An 18,340-nucleotide genomic window follows, 5' to 3' on the forward strand; every position below is an offset into this window, starting at 1 on the left:
AATGTTATGTAATGATACTATAACAATGTTTAGGAAACCAGATGACTTATTATGATGTTATATTCGACACTGTCCTCTGCCCCCTAGGCCACAGCCCCCCTCAGCGCCGTGCAGGATGCATAGGAGTCAGTTTACACACAGCCTCATACCTGCCCCCCACCCCCACCCCCCCCCCCTCCTGCAGGGACTCCCTCTTTACGCGCTACCGCCGTGCAGCGTGCCGTCAGTGAGCCAGCAGTCCCTGCAGAGCGCACAGCCGTCTGTCACAGAGAGCACCTCCGGTCCTTTACGGGATTTCAAAGACAACAAGAGTGGATAAACTTAAGCGAACAAGGTGAGCGATGATTTGTAATGGTTCCGTTATATTTTGACGTGTGAGTCTAGGTTATTTTGTGAAGTTTTCCGGGTAGCTACCGATCAGGTACATTCGGTTAGTTGATTCATGCGGTCTGTGAGATATTGCGTGGCAGTTTTCCTTGGTTCGGCTCTAAAAAATATGATAAAATATGTAATAGATTTTACGAGTGAATGATTGGCAACGATTGATCGCGCCCTCACTGAACCTTATGTGAATGGCACAGCTGCAATGACAAATAACCAACAGCCTGGTAACTGAAAATGACCTTACAGTGCTGTGGCAATGTGTGGCACTCGCTGGTGATTCTTGTGTGTGTATAAAACCACTATATATCATTTTGTACAAGTTATATCCTTAAACAGATAGCTCTACCTAGCTCCATTTACTTTTAAAATGTTTTACTACTACATCACTTTTAGTTTTTCTTCTTAGTCATACCGGAGATCTTTATGGTGTGTTTATGGCCGATGCCCTCTAAAACAAATCCTCATTGGCAGTAGCCTATGTCTGTGATGGATGTCAGACTCTTGTAGCCATAAACAACACACCAGGTTTATGGATGGACCCAAAACATTTTTTCAAGAAGTTGACAAGTGCAGCAATTCATCATCCGCCATGTAAGACTATATGTGGACTCCCTGGTTTAACTCAGCCTTGAAGCCCAGTCAGTAAGAGCTGCTTGGTATGGGGAGAAGACTGACCACTGTGCTCTGATTAAAGCAGATACAGTTGACCTGGGGGCAGCAGGTTTATCCCATCTTCACTTTACACTAAATATGTACATCTGGATGAAATCAGGGGAACGGCACAAATGAGGCTCTGGCTTCCAGACGTCTAATCAGGGAAGAAACGTTTTGTAATGTTAAATTGAAGGAGCATTTTCCTACCTCCAATCAGTGTATTATGATAAATGCATTCCACGTTTTGCAGTAGGAAAAACAGTATACCTGAGAACCTACAAAGGACCAAAAGTAAGTCGGGGGGGTCATTATGCAACCCACCCACTCTAAACCTGAATAGACTGTAAAGACTGTCTCTTCCATGGAGACAATCACATGCCCTCGGGGTCAACTCCACCTTGACCCACCTCTACTCCTCCCTCCCTGCTCCTCCCTGATGTGTGTCATGTATCCTGAGTTCAGATCGGTGTGGGGTCAGAAGCATAAACAGCTTAGGATCCAGACTAAACAGACCGCACATGTCCTGTAAACACATTCACCCTGAGATTCATAGGTGTGCACATCTCAGTTGGCATGTGGGCAGCAGCAGGAGGTTTAATTCATGCTTTATGATGCAGATCATGAACTGGCAGGGATGAAGCTTTACTGTTACTTTCCAGAGGAGGTGCTCTTTTATTTCCCTGCTTAGCATGCGCAGTAAATCTAAAAACTTGGCACTTAGATTAACCAGTTAAATGTGCCTGAAGTGACTGACATTTCCTTTGTCTCAGCACTTTAAGGACTCTATGTTGTCTGAAAAGATAAACTTACAAAAGATTGTTTCCTTTATAGATGGGAGTGCTTACCCTTAAGGCACAATTAATGTACAATTTGCATGACGTATAATGAGTTACTCAAAGGTAGATTCATGCCCATTAACTTTGTACCTTTCCATGATGCAACGTTTTGAAAGTTTAAACCCTCAAATCTGACCCAGCTTGCCTGAAGGCTACTGTGAGTCATGGATCATAAACACCTACAGCCAGCAACCATCCTTCATATTGCACATGTTTGAACGCAGGATACAAACATCTCTCAGACTGAATTCCTACCTGCAAAATTACTGTGTGGAGCGGTCGTAAACAGTCCCCCCCTCCCTTCTTTTTATCTCCCGAATCATGTGGCAATGCGCTAATTTTGCAGCTGTAATTTGGTGTGTTTGATGCTGATCCCAGCGGAGCAGACGAGAATACTTCCTCCCCTCGCAGAGCAGAGCGCCCAGGGGCACGGAGCTGCTTGCTGCAGTCTCCGTCTGGGGTGTTGACAGGAGGCCTGACATCATTAACATGACTAAATGAAATGTAATTAAGGTCTTTGCCTTCCCCGCTTGGCTCGTAGCATGAGCGGTGATATAGATGATGATGGGGCAAAGCCTGGAGAATTATGTGGACTTTTGAAACACTAAACTTACTCATGAATATTCATGCAGCCACCACTGTGGTTGCATGAATATTCATGCAGCCACCACTGTGGTTGTCTAAGCAGAAGCCAAGCCATGTCATTGACCTGTGCATGATCTAGCACAGATCAATGATATGGGAATTTCTTACGAGATATAAAAGCACACCAGGATTTATCTTAGTCTCCCCTAAAAACAAAACCGTTTTGAGTCTCAACAAGTGTATAATCTGATCGGTCTAATCCACATCAATGCTGACTGTGGAAACGAGCGGAAGCCGCACGATATTTCTTGGTTATAGTTCACAATGGGCCACTCATGTGCTTCTTATCACTTCAGTTCAGCTGTACCGCAGTCACATTCAAGGCATGGTTTTGCTTTCCTGCAGTCTTAAAAACATTTTAAGAGCACGGATGTCAAACATTTGTTATCTTTAATCCCCTTTTTGTTGCATGGTTACAAGTAAGGACCCCCAAGTTATAGCGAGAAGCTCAAGTTTCTAATTAGAGAAGAAAAGGTACCCTGCTAATGACCTCATCATCCCCCCTCGGCGCTGTGTGTTGCTGAACAGCAGCTGGTTTTAGACATTTGAGGATCACAACAGTGTGAGACTTCAAACACTCACACAACCGTCAGGCTTATAATTTAGCTTTATTGCTACTCGTCGCCTTCTTTGGGCCATTGTAGAAACTCTCCCTGGGAACTTCCTTTCTGACCGTTTTCAGGAAGCATGGGTTGGAAAAGAGGAAGAACTTGTCGATAAAAGTTACATCTTCTCAGTTACATCCATCAGCAAAACAGCATATTCAGACAGACACCCTGTGGTAAACTAATACCTACTCGTACAAAGGGATTGATGGCTGAAACAAGAAGTAAGACCTACCATCTGCTGTAGATACCAAGCTAGTATTTCTCCTGTTTTGTAAACAACCAAGTGTGGAATCATTGCAGTGATAATTTGATGAGCAAAGACATATTTTAAAAACTGAATGTAGCTTCTTAGATTGAAACCTTTCCTTGTGGGCTTATCTCTTTAAAGATTTATGATGCTGCACCCTCGAGAAATGTCTTTGAAAAGGTTTTACTGCGCTGGCAGAAATGAAAATGTGCACCAAATGTTCCTATCTCACTTTGAAGTGAAATGATTATTATCATAATCAGTCTTGTCATTCTCTGAGGCCTGATCTTACATCACATGCATTTCCATGGGCTCATAACTCACTCCATAATTCATCGTGGGCAACAAAAGCATAAGACATGATCTGACAGATGTCCATCACCTGACAGTCCCCTGTGTGTGGGGGACAGCTGTGAGAGCAGCCCTTCTCTCCGATGCTCTCACATCCTCGTAATTGTTCACAGTCCGACCGGGCGCCTCTGTAGCTCTGCCACATCCCATCACCCTCAGCCGCGCCGCGCTGTGTCCGCTCATCCATGAGGAAGATGACACAGGCCTGGACAATCCCTCCGACACAGTGGGAGGGGGGGGGGCATCGATGCAGCTCCACAAACTCTTCCGGCTCCTCCAGATGTTTTCTGATTCTGACAGGAGGGCGAGGAAGGGAGGACGAGAAGAGGGACGAACGGCAGGGTCTCTTTTCGTGGCACTCGGGGGGATGTTTGCCGAGAAGCAGTTCGGTCCATGGGTAATGAGAGAGGACAGCTGGCAGGTTCAGGGGAGGTTAACAGCTAAGCATAGATGGCAGTGAGGAAAAACAACAGAGCTCAGCTGAGGGTCTTTGTGTGAGACATTTTTAGAGAATCTTTTGTTGTTGGAAAGTTTTGGAGAAATGATGCTTGTTTGAGGATTTGTTTTCTGATGGTAGCAAGAGATTGTAGTTAGAGTTAAGGCCCTGAATACCTTTGTGATTCATCTTTTGACTCAGAGCGATGGGGCATCAACATCAAATATTTGGGCTGATGTTTGTTATTGTGTTTCTGATTTTTGTGCTTGCTATTCTCACTTGCAAGAGTGGACAGGTTAACTTGTGGAAAATATGCCAATCTTTTTTCTTTTCTTTTTTTTATCTACCCCAAACAGTATTCAGCATCTGTTGAATTTAAGCTATTTCTAGTTTTGGTGTTGTGTTTCAGCACTTTCAATTAAAAGTACACAACAAGCAGATAAGCTAGTTTTTTAAAAACTCTATATGTGAACAAAAGGTGTTTTTTCCAAGGTTAAACCTTTGAGTGAATGTTATTTAGTCATTAAAAGGTGTTGTAAATACTTCAAATTTAAAGTTTTCAGGGGCTTTAGTACCATACTTTGCTGTAATGCTAGCTAAAATATAAGCCCCACTTTCGATAAAACAAGCGATTGAGCCTCAAAAACCAGCATTTAATCAAGCAGCCTGCATTTTCCTGTTTGTTTTGTTCGATAGTTTGTGTGGGACACGTTATTTAATCAGGAAATGAACTAAATTAACCTGACCAAACAGTGTTCAGCTGTGTAGAATGCAAATCAATGCTGGCACATTTTAAGTGGTAGAGCGTGTGTGTGTGTGTGTGTGTGGGGGGGGGGGGGTTGGGGTGGCGACAATACACTCACAGACGACCCAGTATTTGGGGACACAGCACAGCTGGAGCAGCTTTAAGCTCTAACCAACCCCAAACAACAGCCCTGTCAGACTCCTCACAAGTCAGTGCTAACCTTTACTGCTAACATCAGCAACATGTGTTAGGAATAATTCTGCAAATGTTGTGTGAATGTCCTTTCTGCAACCTGGTGTGTCTGTGTGAGAAGAGGGTGGAGTTACACAGATGTTACTTTTTTGTAGTCGCTCTGTGTACCACCCAACCTTGTCCCGGGTGTCCACGTCTTCATTTATCTTTCTAAATATTAAGTGGTTTCCACCCTCTATGCTACTTTTGTCCATCACAGTGTAGCGTGGCTTTAGAGTGATTTCACTCATCTCAAGCGCAGATACACAGGTGTATGATCTAACAGCACTAACCATGTTTTGACATTTTAGTTGCTCTTTGCGAGTCCAACAGCGACCATCCTTTGGAGCATCTTTCATCACTTTGTTGCAGCAGACATGTGCCTGGCAGAGTGAAAAATGTGCCGACTTGTTGAAATAAAACATCTGGCATCTGGCCACACAGTGCTGTCTTTCAGAGCATTCTCACCAGCTGAGAGCTTAATAAGGGTGCACACTGTGGGAACTTTATAATTTAAGACTCTAGGAGATTGAGGGATGTGACCAGATTTCTGCCTATGCACTGAGCTGTACACACTGTATAAACAGCCTCAGGACAGACTTTTTGGGGAGATCTGTGTTACCCTGAGTTGCAAAATGCATTCCCAGTCCTGGCCTGCTCTGCACACACTCCGTATAGGTCGCTGCGGTTCGTACTGCTGGTCACAGAAGCCGGGCTGGCATGTGGAGGCAGCAGCAGCAGCAGTGGTCATAATTTACTAAACAATGCTGTCCAGAGACCGGGCCTATATGATTTAGCCCAGAATTGGACACTTTGTATACACTCTCCTGCACACACTCTCTCTTACTGTCTTCTCCCACACAAACATCCACATGACAAACTGCACACTTAGGTTGCTCTATCTCTAACTGAAAAGTTTAGTTCTATCAAGCCCAGGGTACAATGCTTTAATGTGTGTCCAGAGATGGAACTGCAGGTCAGGTAACATGCAGAGGTATTACATTACTTAAGTCATACACTTTTCCATATTTTCTCTTTTAATTAAAGTTTTAAAAAGCCACACTAAATTATATTATAAAATGAACATTAATATTGCTTATTTTGACTGAATGACAATCACTAATAGACTGAAAAGACTGCTTAAGAGATGACAGAATTGTTGGGACTTTGTCTAAAATGCTTTTTAATGTATTCTTTAAACAGAAATGTCTTTCTATAAAGTAAGCTCAACCAAAGGACTATTTCTCCATAATTCATGTGTGGGGTGATTCAGGCAGGCTCAATAAGAAGAGACACCAATGTGCATTTATTATGGGGGTCTAAGTGGTAGAAAGAAACTTTTTTGACATATTCTTTCAGTGAGTAGCTCTCATTAGAATTGATAAGCTGCTATTTTAGGACACATTTCTTTAGAGCCATGCTCCACAGATGAGTGATAATATATTTTTCGGAACTTTGTTTTTGGAGGATCCACATTTACGTCATCTCCCTGTAAGTGCACAAGTTCAACCCTGAATAGTTCACTCATCGACAGTGAGGTTTCGCAGCCGGGCTTAACATTCCTGCTCTCGGAGGCTGGTTCAGGTGTCTCTGTGTTACAGGCTGGATTATTAGGTTTCCTGGCACATTGCACCTGGTGTAGACATCATCTGAGTGACTTCTGCACCACTTAGTCAAGCTGTTAGCTGAAATTGGAATTCAATTCTAATGATTCAACTAATTCTCATTACTTAATCTAAATTTAAGTTACATTTTCAAATCAAATCATACTTTCACAGACATAGTTTGAGTGCTGTTCTTTTCTTAAAAACTGTTGCTGAAAAGTAAAAATGGACTCATAACACTTTATAGGTCAGGGCGGTTTAATTATCAACAGTGCCAGCACTTTTCCTAGACCCTTGTTGGAGAAAGGAACTTGCCCAGTCTGTTGATAAAAGCAAAAATAAATGTGAACATGTTATCTCAGCAGACGCTATCTGTGTTAGCATGGGTGTTACGGTGTTGATAAAGTCCTGACTTACAATAAAAGGACTGTTGTAGGTTGACTCTGTATCAGCCACTGAAATCTCATTGGTATAGCACTTAACTCCGGTTACTGGAATTCAGCCAACTAACAATTGTTTTCACTTTTGATTAAGCTTGGGATCAATCTGTAATTTATAATGTTATAAAATGCACACTGATTATTAACCAGCTTGCATGGCAGTTGGCTAATAATTAGCTGTATACAAGCTATTTAGCTATTTGCTACTTGATTTATTGTACAATGAGAATTTGGCCTATTATAGAGGTTTGTGTTTTCATTTAAACCTACTTTCAACAACTAGCAAGAAATTATTTTTCATAGGTTTTGGTTGATTTTTGAATAAGTTAATATTCATTCATTCATTCATTATTAGCTGATTATTAGCTAGCTTGGCTAATTAGCTTGTGTTACTCGGAGTTACATACGGACTAATGTACTGTTATATTTAAAGGTTTTTGTTTATATGCATCTTCTTTTGCATATTTGGGTGTTCTTGGTCTTTACTATCCTCTTTAACTCATATTGACGTGTAGTTTCAAAGACACAGAGCATGTTCCTCAGTGGCTCACATCTTATCACTGTCCTCTCAAAGTCTGCCCTGGCCTCAGTCTCTGGGCTGATTTGTTTTGAATGACAAAAGAGCCGCAGCAGTGAGTTAAGAGCCCATCTTGTCCATTTTACGGTTCGGGGGGAGGCTTATACAGAGCGGGGGTCTCTTAAGTCGTCCCAGGTGGCCTGCTGCTGTGGAGCCAGCCCCTAGGTAGCATCTCACCGTAGATCAAGCAGCTAATGGAGCTCAAGGCCTCACAATGTTGATAGGAATTACAACTGGCTAAAAGGCCTTTTCAGAGGCAGTAGCCTATATGTCCTGTGGCTCCGTCTCTTACACTTTAATGTCACCATGTTGTTATTTGTCCCTTTCCCCTTTCGACTAATGAGGCTGGTGAAAACCTCATCTGTAGACCTAGAGGAGGACCATTGTTGTGCCCAATTAATAATGCAAAGAAAGGCCGTTATGTCCCTTTGTTTGGCAGAAGAAGAAGACACCTCTTTTTCTTTGTCCTGCCCCATAACAGACTTCGTGAGGTGTTTGGTGTTGGTTAATGACCAAACAGGATAATGTCATAAATCGTGGCTCATTAGTGCGCTTTATGTTCACACTGTAGAGAATCAATGTGCACAGATGCTTCAACATAACATAAAAAAGACGTGGTTAACGTTTGAACATTCAGACACTGCAGCCCATTGCTGATCATTACTCTGTGTCATCATTAGGAGCAGGGCCAGATGTTAGTATAAAGAAAGAGAGATTTGCAGGAGGGCAGATTAACAGAGGCGAGACGTTAGAGGTGGCCAGTTGCCTCCTTGTTTGCAGCAGATGCCTCTCATCTGTCCAACGATTAATTTGACAGGTAAGCGTGCTGAATTTATTCCCAAGCTCTTCAAAGGTGGTCCTTGTGAATTTATTAACCTCCTATCTTCTGTTTATCCCACTCAATACATAATTCACTCTGGGACTTCCTTTAACCTTCTGATCTGACGCCAGCAGTTTTTTTTATTTTTTCTATGCTGTACAAGATAAAGTTTAAGTTATTTTTCTTGAAGCAAACAAACGCTTCCTGCATTTCTTTGGTGTTTATCTACTTTCTGCGTTATCGCTTTACATCAGAAGAATAAGCAGAACAGAATTCTTCCATTGTCGATAATTGATAACACAACGTAAACATGATGCTTTGTGTTCTCAAGGGCTCAAATATTGAACCAACAAGGCCGATAATTAAAAGGAAAATTGACGTACACTGTCGCTTCCCTTGACAGGTCTCTGTCAGGGTATGTCCGAGCGTCTTGATGTAGCATGACACAAAACATCTGTTTCCTCTTCAGCTGCACGGGGAGCCGGGCTAAGCCTCCCCTGCAGGCTGGGCCATCCGCTTCACAGGGAGGACACTGGGGAGGCAGGAAAAGATAAAGCGCAGACGGACAGACAGACCGAGGCGTTTTAATTAAAGAGCAGAGAGATGGAAGGTGTTAGAGAGCTGAATTGGTGATCCTGTAGTCTGTTATGCTCAAGATGTCGTAGATTCCCTCAGACATTTCACTTGTTTGTATATATTTTCATTCACATAGGCTTCATCTGTAACCATCCAGCTTGTCGTGTTGTACACGCTATTAAGTGTTATGTACAAAGGACTGACCTTAAGCGCCACCTGTAATAAGGCATAGAGCGGTATTATAAATATTTAGTTGTAAATGGAGCAGAGTGCGTGTTAAATCTTTGAAAAGCCCCTCACATATTATCCCAAAGTCAGATTTGGGTGGAGGGGACTGCTTCTGACATTTTTTTGTAACTTCCTTTGACCGACAATTTATTTAGAAAGAGGTGAGAAGGTATCCGCTGCACTTCCTACTTTAGCCGTTGCACGTGCTACAGAGGGAAATCAAATGTCCACATAAAAATAATAATAAAACCAATAAGATTAGACCACTAGTTCCAAATATGTAGAAATGTGGAAGTAAACAATGCCTATACAGCTGACTTCTTGTCATATGCTGCTGTGAAACTGTGAATAGATGTTCAAAACAATTTGTGTTTATTTTTTTAAATAGAAAATAGTTGTTTTTTTATCAAGAAATAAGGAACACTTTTCTTCTTTCCTTTTTTGTTTATCATAAAGTGAACCCTCAAATGTGTTACGACATAAATAGCAGTGACAATATAGTATGAACAAAATCGATTCTCATAAATAAAACATCTTGTTTGGCAGAAGCTTTTGAAGATTGCACTCAGACACAGAGTAGTAAATAGAGCAGAGGGACAGGAAGAGGTTGATGGGGTAGGGGGGGAAATTAGAGGGTTACCCAGGCCCTGTGGCAAATAGAGTAGATATAGAGGGATGACGAGTGGGAAGGAAGGCAGGGGAAATGAAAGACCCAAGGTAAGGTATAAGGAAAGAGAAGGTGGGGGTTGTTCACTATAGAGATGAGACAAAAGGGGAAGGGTTTAGAGGTTAATGACAACCTACAGAGAGAGATGAATGAGGTCGCGTAACACAAGGAATAATTTTACAGCCATCTCACGCTTTTCACAAACCTACAGATCAGAGGGGAAGGTGCTGGGTACTAATCTGCCTCATTACGGTCAATGGAGCTAATGGGGTCTATTGTTCTCCAGTGGTTCACTCCGAGTGTTTGTGTTATCAAGCGCAACCTTTCATCATACGCAGTTCTCCTTCCCCCTGATATACTATTCCGATAATTTATTAATTTATGTTTACAAGAATCCTTAGACGTTTTCTGTATTCAGCCCCATTTCTGGTTAAGACATTGTTTCTCAAAAACATCTCTGTGACTCATATTTAGTCATATGATGTCCAAGATAATGCTTGGAGCAAGAGATAACCTCTGAAAGCTGCTGGCTTCCTTCAAGCTTGTAATGTCAGATTCAATGAGTTCACACAATCATTCAGAGTTAAACCAAGGAAAAACCTCAGAAGTAGGACAAATATAGCCCATATTGTTTAGGAATTTACCCCCATATCGCTCAATAAAAGCAAACATCAGGAATACTGACCTCCTTTAATGCTTCAGTAGCATATCATACACCTTTTTCATTTTGAACACAGATGTGGAACAGATTGTTCCGGAAGAGAGGTGTCTAATAAATACCCCAAAACCCTGACTATACACAGTAACCTCCAGTCCCACTTCCTGCCTATTTTTCATTGTTTCATGCTCTCTTTTCCCCCCAACACCTGTTGCTTGACTTTTTTCCCGGAACTCTACCTAAACAATGGCTGATTTTCCCGAAATCTGTCAGGCCGACATCTGGAAAAAAACAACTATTTGGCTGTTGCCCCCCACCCCTTCTTCAGTGGTTTATAGTGGCATGCCATTTGACAGGCTCAAGCTTCTCTGTGAGGGTGTGCAGACTAAAGGAGGTAGAGTTACATGAACGTGAAATGTCCCTTTCTTATGTGTCAATATAAGTATTTAGTAGTATTAGACAAAAGAGCAATGCCATAGATAAGACAGTGTGTTTTAAATGTTGTATATCTTTAATTGCAGCTATCTAATGTGCTTAATTTTGGGGGTTTATAACAAATATGAAAAACACTTTTAAACCAGGTCTTTCAGTTGTTATTGTCCTTAGTCCTAAACATATTTCCAAACACTAGAGAATCTGCCAGCCTTTAATTCAACAGAAGTTTACATCGATCTCTAGAAAACTCTATTATTATAAAGTACTGCACTGGGACAAAGTGAAATAAGTGGCAAAATGCGTCTGTATCTGGAAGTGCGAATATGATACTAAATGATTAGTTTTCTTTACGCCCTTGGTTTGCTTTGTTCAAGTCACTTTGTTTTTAATTGACTGTCGGTGCGCTACAGTGCAGTCAGTCATGTTGTCTTAAGTTTTAATGTACGTCATGACCTTTTTTGAATGTTTTTCTGCCATTTACTTTATCATAATGCTTTAAGACGGTAAAACAAGGGTTAAGTGGTGTTTGCTGGTGCTTGGTGCTATCAGTGGGGTCATATGGTTTATCTTAAATCATGAGACATGGATCCTTCTTCCTGCCAGAGGAGGTGGTTCATTGTTTAAGCTCATGTGGAGGAAAAGTTAAAATAGCATTGATAACACTTGAAGCAGACCTGAGGGAACAATAAGCACAACACCCTCCTGTTGTCTAACACACTACACAGATCCTTTATCTCTCCAGATGGAGTTTTAATACATTTTTAAAGGGAAGTGAATAAAAAAACACTCCGCTTGTGCCAATGGGTATTAGACCAGCTTCAAGTTCAAGAGTTTTTTTTCTCTGTCTTAACACATTCTTCACAACATGCTGCATTTTTCGTAGATGTGAATAAGATGCAGAATAAGAAAAGGGTTATATATTGCCTTTTGTAATTCGTAATAAGTCCTTTATTGCCCTGTGCTGACACACATACACATGCTCTCAAGCTCAGGTGCAAAAGTACAGCAGCAGATATACCCATGACCACATGCAGATACATGCGCACATACATAGACACACGATAAATGTGCAGGGTTGTTTTCATGCTATAAATACTCCTCGGGTAGAGCCTTTCCCTTTATAGACACGTGCATCCTCCTCCCCCCTACCAAATCCTCATATAGCATGACAACTTTAAAATGTATAAAAGTCTCTCTTCACAGAACACATAAATATACATTACATGGCAGTGCATTATGTCATTCGTTATGTTTGTTTAACAGTGTCGTGTGACTTTTTTTAGAGGCTTTCTAATATGAAAAACAAGCTCTTTAACTGTGACTGTGAAAGACTTATTAGCTCATAAGGGTATTGGTCTAGTTAAGAACACTTTGAGATGTTTAATGACAACAAACTCAGTGTAGTTTTTAGCAGAGATGTTTATTCACATCTCGTCTGTAGTCAGCTAAACCTATCCGTCAAAAGACTCGTATGTTTTAAGGGCTTTTCCCCCCATGAGTTTCTTATCCTGGTATGTAAATGCCATGGCTTTGACAGAGAGAAACTGAAAAGTGAATACAATGAACAAAATGTACGTAATGCTTCTAATTAAAACTACATAACAATAATAATAATAATAACAATAAAGTGTCCCTCTGCTTGCCAAGTTTTCACAATGATAAATCATTCAGGATGTTTTATTTGCTCCCTTTTCTTTTGGCCTCATCTATGCAATAAAAATATACCAAATGTGGCTATGCTGTGGACATCTATTATTTAAAAAATAAAAGGATAGACTTGAATGAGATAAAGAAATGCGTGCGTCGGAAAAATGACCCACATGTCCTTGTTCATTTATAATTGTTGACAAGGAAAACACAATTTTTTCCTTTAGTTGAACCCTTACCTCTTAACTCATTTATAGTCGTGTCAGCTTCTAGTGTACTTATTGTATTTGATATGTAATCAGTGCTTACACGTCAGCTCTGCATTGCCGCCTGTTTCAGATATGTAACTCCCTCCAGCTTATAATACGCACAATATGAACAGAGCTTTAGGGACCCCTGTTCTGCCTGCCATCTGGTCTCTGTTGCTTGCACTGGAGGATAACATTTCAAACTAAAACTCACTCTTTCTCTTTCTGTGTCCCCTAGGAGTCCACACAGGTGAAGTGAGGACAAGGACGAGATCTGCATCTGCCCCATCTGTCCGTCAACGAGCCAAGTGCCTCGGTGCCGGCCACCCTCAGGTCACCTCAACCACGACGGGCGCCAAACAACAAAAGTCTTGACCCGGCAACCCTCAGACAACCTGCACAAAGCAAATATTTGAAGCCATTATATCTAATTTCTCCAAGGCAGCCGTCAGTGAAACAGCAAAGGGTGTTGTTAGGAGACAGAAAGAGAGAAGAAAAAGTGGGGGAGGAAAAAATAACCCTTTCAAAGTGCACCCTTCCTGCTATTTCTGCTGCGTTGTGGGCAGGGAGCGTCTCATTTGGGAGTGCTCTTGGCTGACAAAAAAAAGGCCTTCCCTGAGCCCTGCCTGCCTATCGAAATGCCTGTGTAAATACTGGATAGAGATATCAATTTGTCTGGGCTCTGACATTGTCCAACAAAGAGTTACAGCTATCTATAGAAAACGTTACAACAAACTTGGACTCTTGTGTCTCCTGAACTGCAACACATCGTGAGAACAGGAATAAGAGCTGCCACGGTTTTCTGCACCTTGAAACCTAGAAACCAATCTCTAGACTTGAACTTTCATAAGGCCAACAACTGCACTCTGGGGGACACCAGAGGCTGTCAGTCATTTGTAGGCTGCAGTTTTGATGTCTTTCCCAGCTCAGTAAATAAACATGAAGCCCCTAACGCCAATTGGATCCCCCTCCCCTCTGAGGCTCCTCAACAAGGGTCCAGACTACCTGCGCAGGACGATAGATGGTGGAGGATATGGACGCTCAATCAGCGCTGTGGAGAGGCTTGAGGCGGACAAAGCCAAATATGTTAAGAGCCAGCAGGTGATAAATACCAAACAGGAGCCTGTGCTGGTGCCCTGTGCTACCCCACCACCACAGCCCCGGCGAGCTTTATCCACCCCCGGCAGTCTGACGCCTCGTCTTCCCCCACGCAGTTCATCAAACACCCCCTACTCCACACTCTCTGGCTCCTTCACCTCAAGAGATGAGAATGAAAATGATGACTCCAGGAAGGAGAACAGACGGACTTCTGTTGACGTTCAGGCGCATAACCAGAGCAATGTGAACAATGTATTGCCTCCCAACCCCAGGACTCCTGGCATCAATGCCTTGGTAGCGCCCCACAGTGCCCCTGTACTCAGAAGAAGCAATGGCAAACGCATGCTGAGGCCAGACTCCCTCCTCATGTACAGGCAGAAGAAAGAGTGCAAGAGCCCTGAAGGTGCAGCAGTTGGAGAGAACAATAACAGTGAAGTGAAGGGATACAGTTTTGTCCGTCGCCTCTTCCAGGGCTCCATGAGGGAGAAGGGTAGCGGAGGTGAAGGCAAGCTCCAGAAGATGGTGATCGGTGAAGAGAAAGCGCCATCACGGGATGGAGATTCCCGCATGTCTTGGACAAATGACAAAGACAATACTGACGTAGGTCCGGGGAGCAGGAGGTCGAGTAAAACTGACCATGATCGCAGCCCAGGGTCGATCTCCAGCCCTGGGTTTAGCTGTGGGCTTGAACAGACTAATAATGGATTTACAAACGGTACCAGTGATGGTAACACCAATGACAACCACTCAAGTAACCATGATGATGAGAACGACCCATGGAAGCGGGCGTCACCACCACCAACACCCAGAAAGCAGTTTGGGGAGCTGCAACGCTCCCAGTCTGACCTGCGTCTGCGCTGCTCGGTAGCGTTGTCAGAGCAGGAGAATTTCTTTGACTTCTGCGGGCTAGATGTGGACATGATTGATCGTCTGGGCCGTGATAATTTCCTCTCTGGGGCCAGTTCCATAGACACTCTCTCGCTGGCCCTCCGCAGCGTAGCCGGGGGTGGCTGCGGTGGCTCGGAGCCCAGCGAGTTCTCGCAGCACTCAGGAGACGGGCTGTTTCAGGAGGAGCTGGCTGAGCAGCTTCCCACCGGTGTATCAATCATTGAGAGGAACGCTCGTGTCATCAAGTGGCTTTACGGGTGTAAGAATGCTGCTCGAGAGGGACCCAAAGAGTCTACTGTGTAATATAGGGACAAGGAACCATGCGTCATGGAGTGCTGATGTCTGGAGGGGTTCCTCTGACAAGAACTTATTTTTGATAGAACCTTAACACAGGGGATCTGTACATCCTCTCCAAAAGAGAAGGAGCTGTCAGTGCAGAAATGTGCTGATAAGATGCATTACAAACTCCAAGTCAAGCATAACATCATAACAGAGTTAGCACTCCAAAGCACACGATAACCTTTAGTCCCTTGCTCCTTCTGACTCCAAAGACACTGTTTCTTCAAACAACTGCAACAACTGCTATTAGTTAGTACAGGGCAAATTGATATATTGTATTTATAGATCTTATGGACCTATTGTGTGTGTGTAGAAAGACCTCACTGGTGAATGAAACCAAATGTCTTGGTGTGTGTGTGGAGTGGACCTCGCTGTCCTCTCGATTTGTAGCTTCTTTTCAGTTATCGACCGAACTGAACAGGCCCCTGCGGCCCCTCACAAGGCACATAAGTGTATGTTTGTCATGACACAGTTTAATGTCCTTGGCACACACACACACTCACTAAATGACTAAATTAAAATGAAAAAACCACTAAGCTATGTTTTATCTAAAACTGGAAAACTGTTGTGTGAGTGTGAAGTGAACCATGAGTACCTCATTTGGATCTGTCCCAGTTTAGTTTGTGTGTTGGTTTTTTTTTTACTCCCTAAACGCAGGCGTTGGAACAAACATGGCAAGGACCCCTGTGGGGTTGTTAATGCACTGAACTGGACGGACAGAGAGAGAGAGGAAATAAAGGAGATATAGCTTTGACTCCACAGAGATTCATCTCATGTAACGGTAAACACTGAGATTGATTCGTGGAAGACAAGAATCCATTTGTGACCAGCAATTTTCATCATTTTCATCTCATTTTTAGTCTCTAAGGAGGGTTGATTCTCGCGTTTTATGAACACTGTTCAATAATCACGTGACAGTCATTGATTACCGCAGCTCATGCTTCGTGTCTATTGAGTGAGTACTGTAAGCCACATGGTTACACAATCATCAGGAAATGTTCCTGTAAGAGCAATATAAGCACAATTTTAAACTCATATTAGATGAGAAAGGATTCATGAAAAAAATACATGCACCTCTTAGAGTAAAGTAGCTAAAGTTGTCAAATTCTGCCTGCAAATTATTTTAGGATGTCACTTTTGCCATCTGGCAGTTTAGAGGCATTAACTTTCCCATCTGGCTAAGTCAGTTTCCATCAAAACAAGCAGGGGAGGCAGACGCCCTCCTTCCTCTGATAAGCACAGATCCTACCTCACTTCATCCATCCTTCAGTGACTTTCACTTTATCTCCATGAAAGGTCATTTCCATTGCTTGGCCTGCATGGAGGATGCCACAGAAATATGAACATGGGGTCTGCAGAGGTATGCAAAGGTTAAACTGAGAGGCGTTCTGGGTTGAGAGTGACTGAACTAAATGGCACAATATTGTTTGTGTGTGATAAATGAACTCCATTACTTGCAGCTTTGTTACGTTTCATTTTCTGTATTCAACATCAGCATGGCACACTCCTGAAATCCCTCCAACCCAGACCTTTTAGTTTTATATTTCCCCTGTCAAAGAACGTTTGGTTGCATGTTTACAAAGTGGCTCCATGAAACTCTGAATCTCTTTTTTTATTTGACATAAAAATATATATATATGAGAGATTTAGTTTTTATTCCAAAGATGTTTGTGTATATGATGTACACAGCAAATAAACACAAAGAATGAAATAATGTGTCGAGGTAATTTCTTTTTGGCTCTTCGTTTTGTTGATAATGTTCATTAGCATACAAATTATAGCAAAAGGTTTTCCTACATAAATTATACTTCAAATATTCTTAAAAGATTCAATATTTTGGAAAATATCCAGCAAATATTAAAAGATGGCTCATTTATTTAACATTAAATCAGAGCAGTCAATATAAAAACAAAGCTTCTTGGAGGTTAATGGTCGACTGATTCTTGTCCTTGGCTTTTTGTTGCCTCCCTCCACCATATCACGTCTCATTTGTCACATTATCTCAAGTGGCTAGTCGCTAATCCTTTTAGCATTCCCTGCATGGTCTTGCTCTTAAGTGAGTTGCAACAGGTTGGGTTTGTAAAGGCGTCCTCTGTGTGGCCTGATGCTGTGTCTACACCGTCTGGTGGGGACCCTCCTCCTCGTCTGCAGACTCCTGCTGACACTCTTTATCTCACATCTCCCTCTTAGACCTGAGTCAGCTGTTGTTTCCACTGGCTCCAGCTCTCAATGTTTTCAAATCTCAACGGGAAATAAAATCTATAAGTGTTACGTGTGGAGGGCTACCCAGTCTCAGAGCTTGAATCTTGAAGGGAAAATAGACTTAAAACTTTATGGAGTTGGCCCATTCAGTGACCTGGGAAAGCACCCATGCCACTAGCCTAGCCAATGTTTGCCAAAATATAGTAACAGCATTTCACGTCCCAATAAAAAAAAAAACACAATATGACCTACATAGATATTTATCTACAAACAAAACAAATCAGCTACAGTATAATGTGTTCATTGGTGAGCCTTAGGGCCCTTTATCACCTACTTTGTTTGAACTGCCAGACTTTCTACAGTTGGGAAATCTTTCCTCGACCAAACAGCTGTGCCTTGACTTCTGGAAAGATAACAGGAAATCGTGGCTGGTCAGCGTAATGTTATAAGACGAACAAACTCGTTTTAGGAATATCTAAATGCGTAGCAAGTGCAAGGTTGAGAAATAAGAAGCTACAGACAGCTGCTTAGCTTAGTTTAGCTTAGCACAAAGTCACAAAGGGAAACAGCTAGCTCGGCTAAGTCCAAAAGTAACAAAATCAATGAACCCCTTTTTTTAAACTCCAAATCAACACAATATAACTCAGTGAAAACTGATCACGATCAAGAAATAGTAAAAATCTTCTAAATATATAAACATATATCCCACAAGGTCAAAGGAATCTTAAAGCTTTTTTTACTCTTTGGGCTGAACATTAAAAAATGTCTCCACATCA

The 18,340-nt window shown here is 42.2% G+C and overlaps 1 protein-coding gene across 1 annotated transcript; it reads left to right on the forward strand.

Moving 5' to 3' along the window:
- The first annotated feature begins 232 nt into the window (after positions 1-232).
- fam110d (family with sequence similarity 110 member D) lies at positions 233-17,070 on the forward strand. Its single transcript, XM_063878566.1, has 2 exons — positions 233-334; positions 13,276-17,070. Exon 2 carries the CDS (start codon positions 13,977-13,979, stop codon positions 15,324-15,326), a length of 1,350 nt encoding a protein of 449 aa, XP_063734636.1. The 5' UTR covers positions 233-334; positions 13,276-13,976; the 3' UTR covers positions 15,327-17,070.
- Positions 17,071-18,340: the final 1,270 nt, after the last annotated feature.

Source organism: Eleginops maclovinus, chromosome 3 (assembly GCF_036324505.1).
Source record: "Eleginops maclovinus isolate JMC-PN-2008 ecotype Puerto Natales chromosome 3, JC_Emac_rtc_rv5, whole genome shotgun sequence".
NCBI classification, from domain to species: Eukaryota; Metazoa; Chordata; class Actinopteri; order Perciformes; family Eleginopidae; genus Eleginops; species Eleginops maclovinus.

Bases quoted from the DNA above. Each gene is read 5' to 3' on its own strand.
- fam110d (XM_063878566.1), top strand. From the start codon at position 13,977: ATGAAGCCCCTAACGCCAATTGGATCCCCCTCCCCTCTGAGGCTCCTC.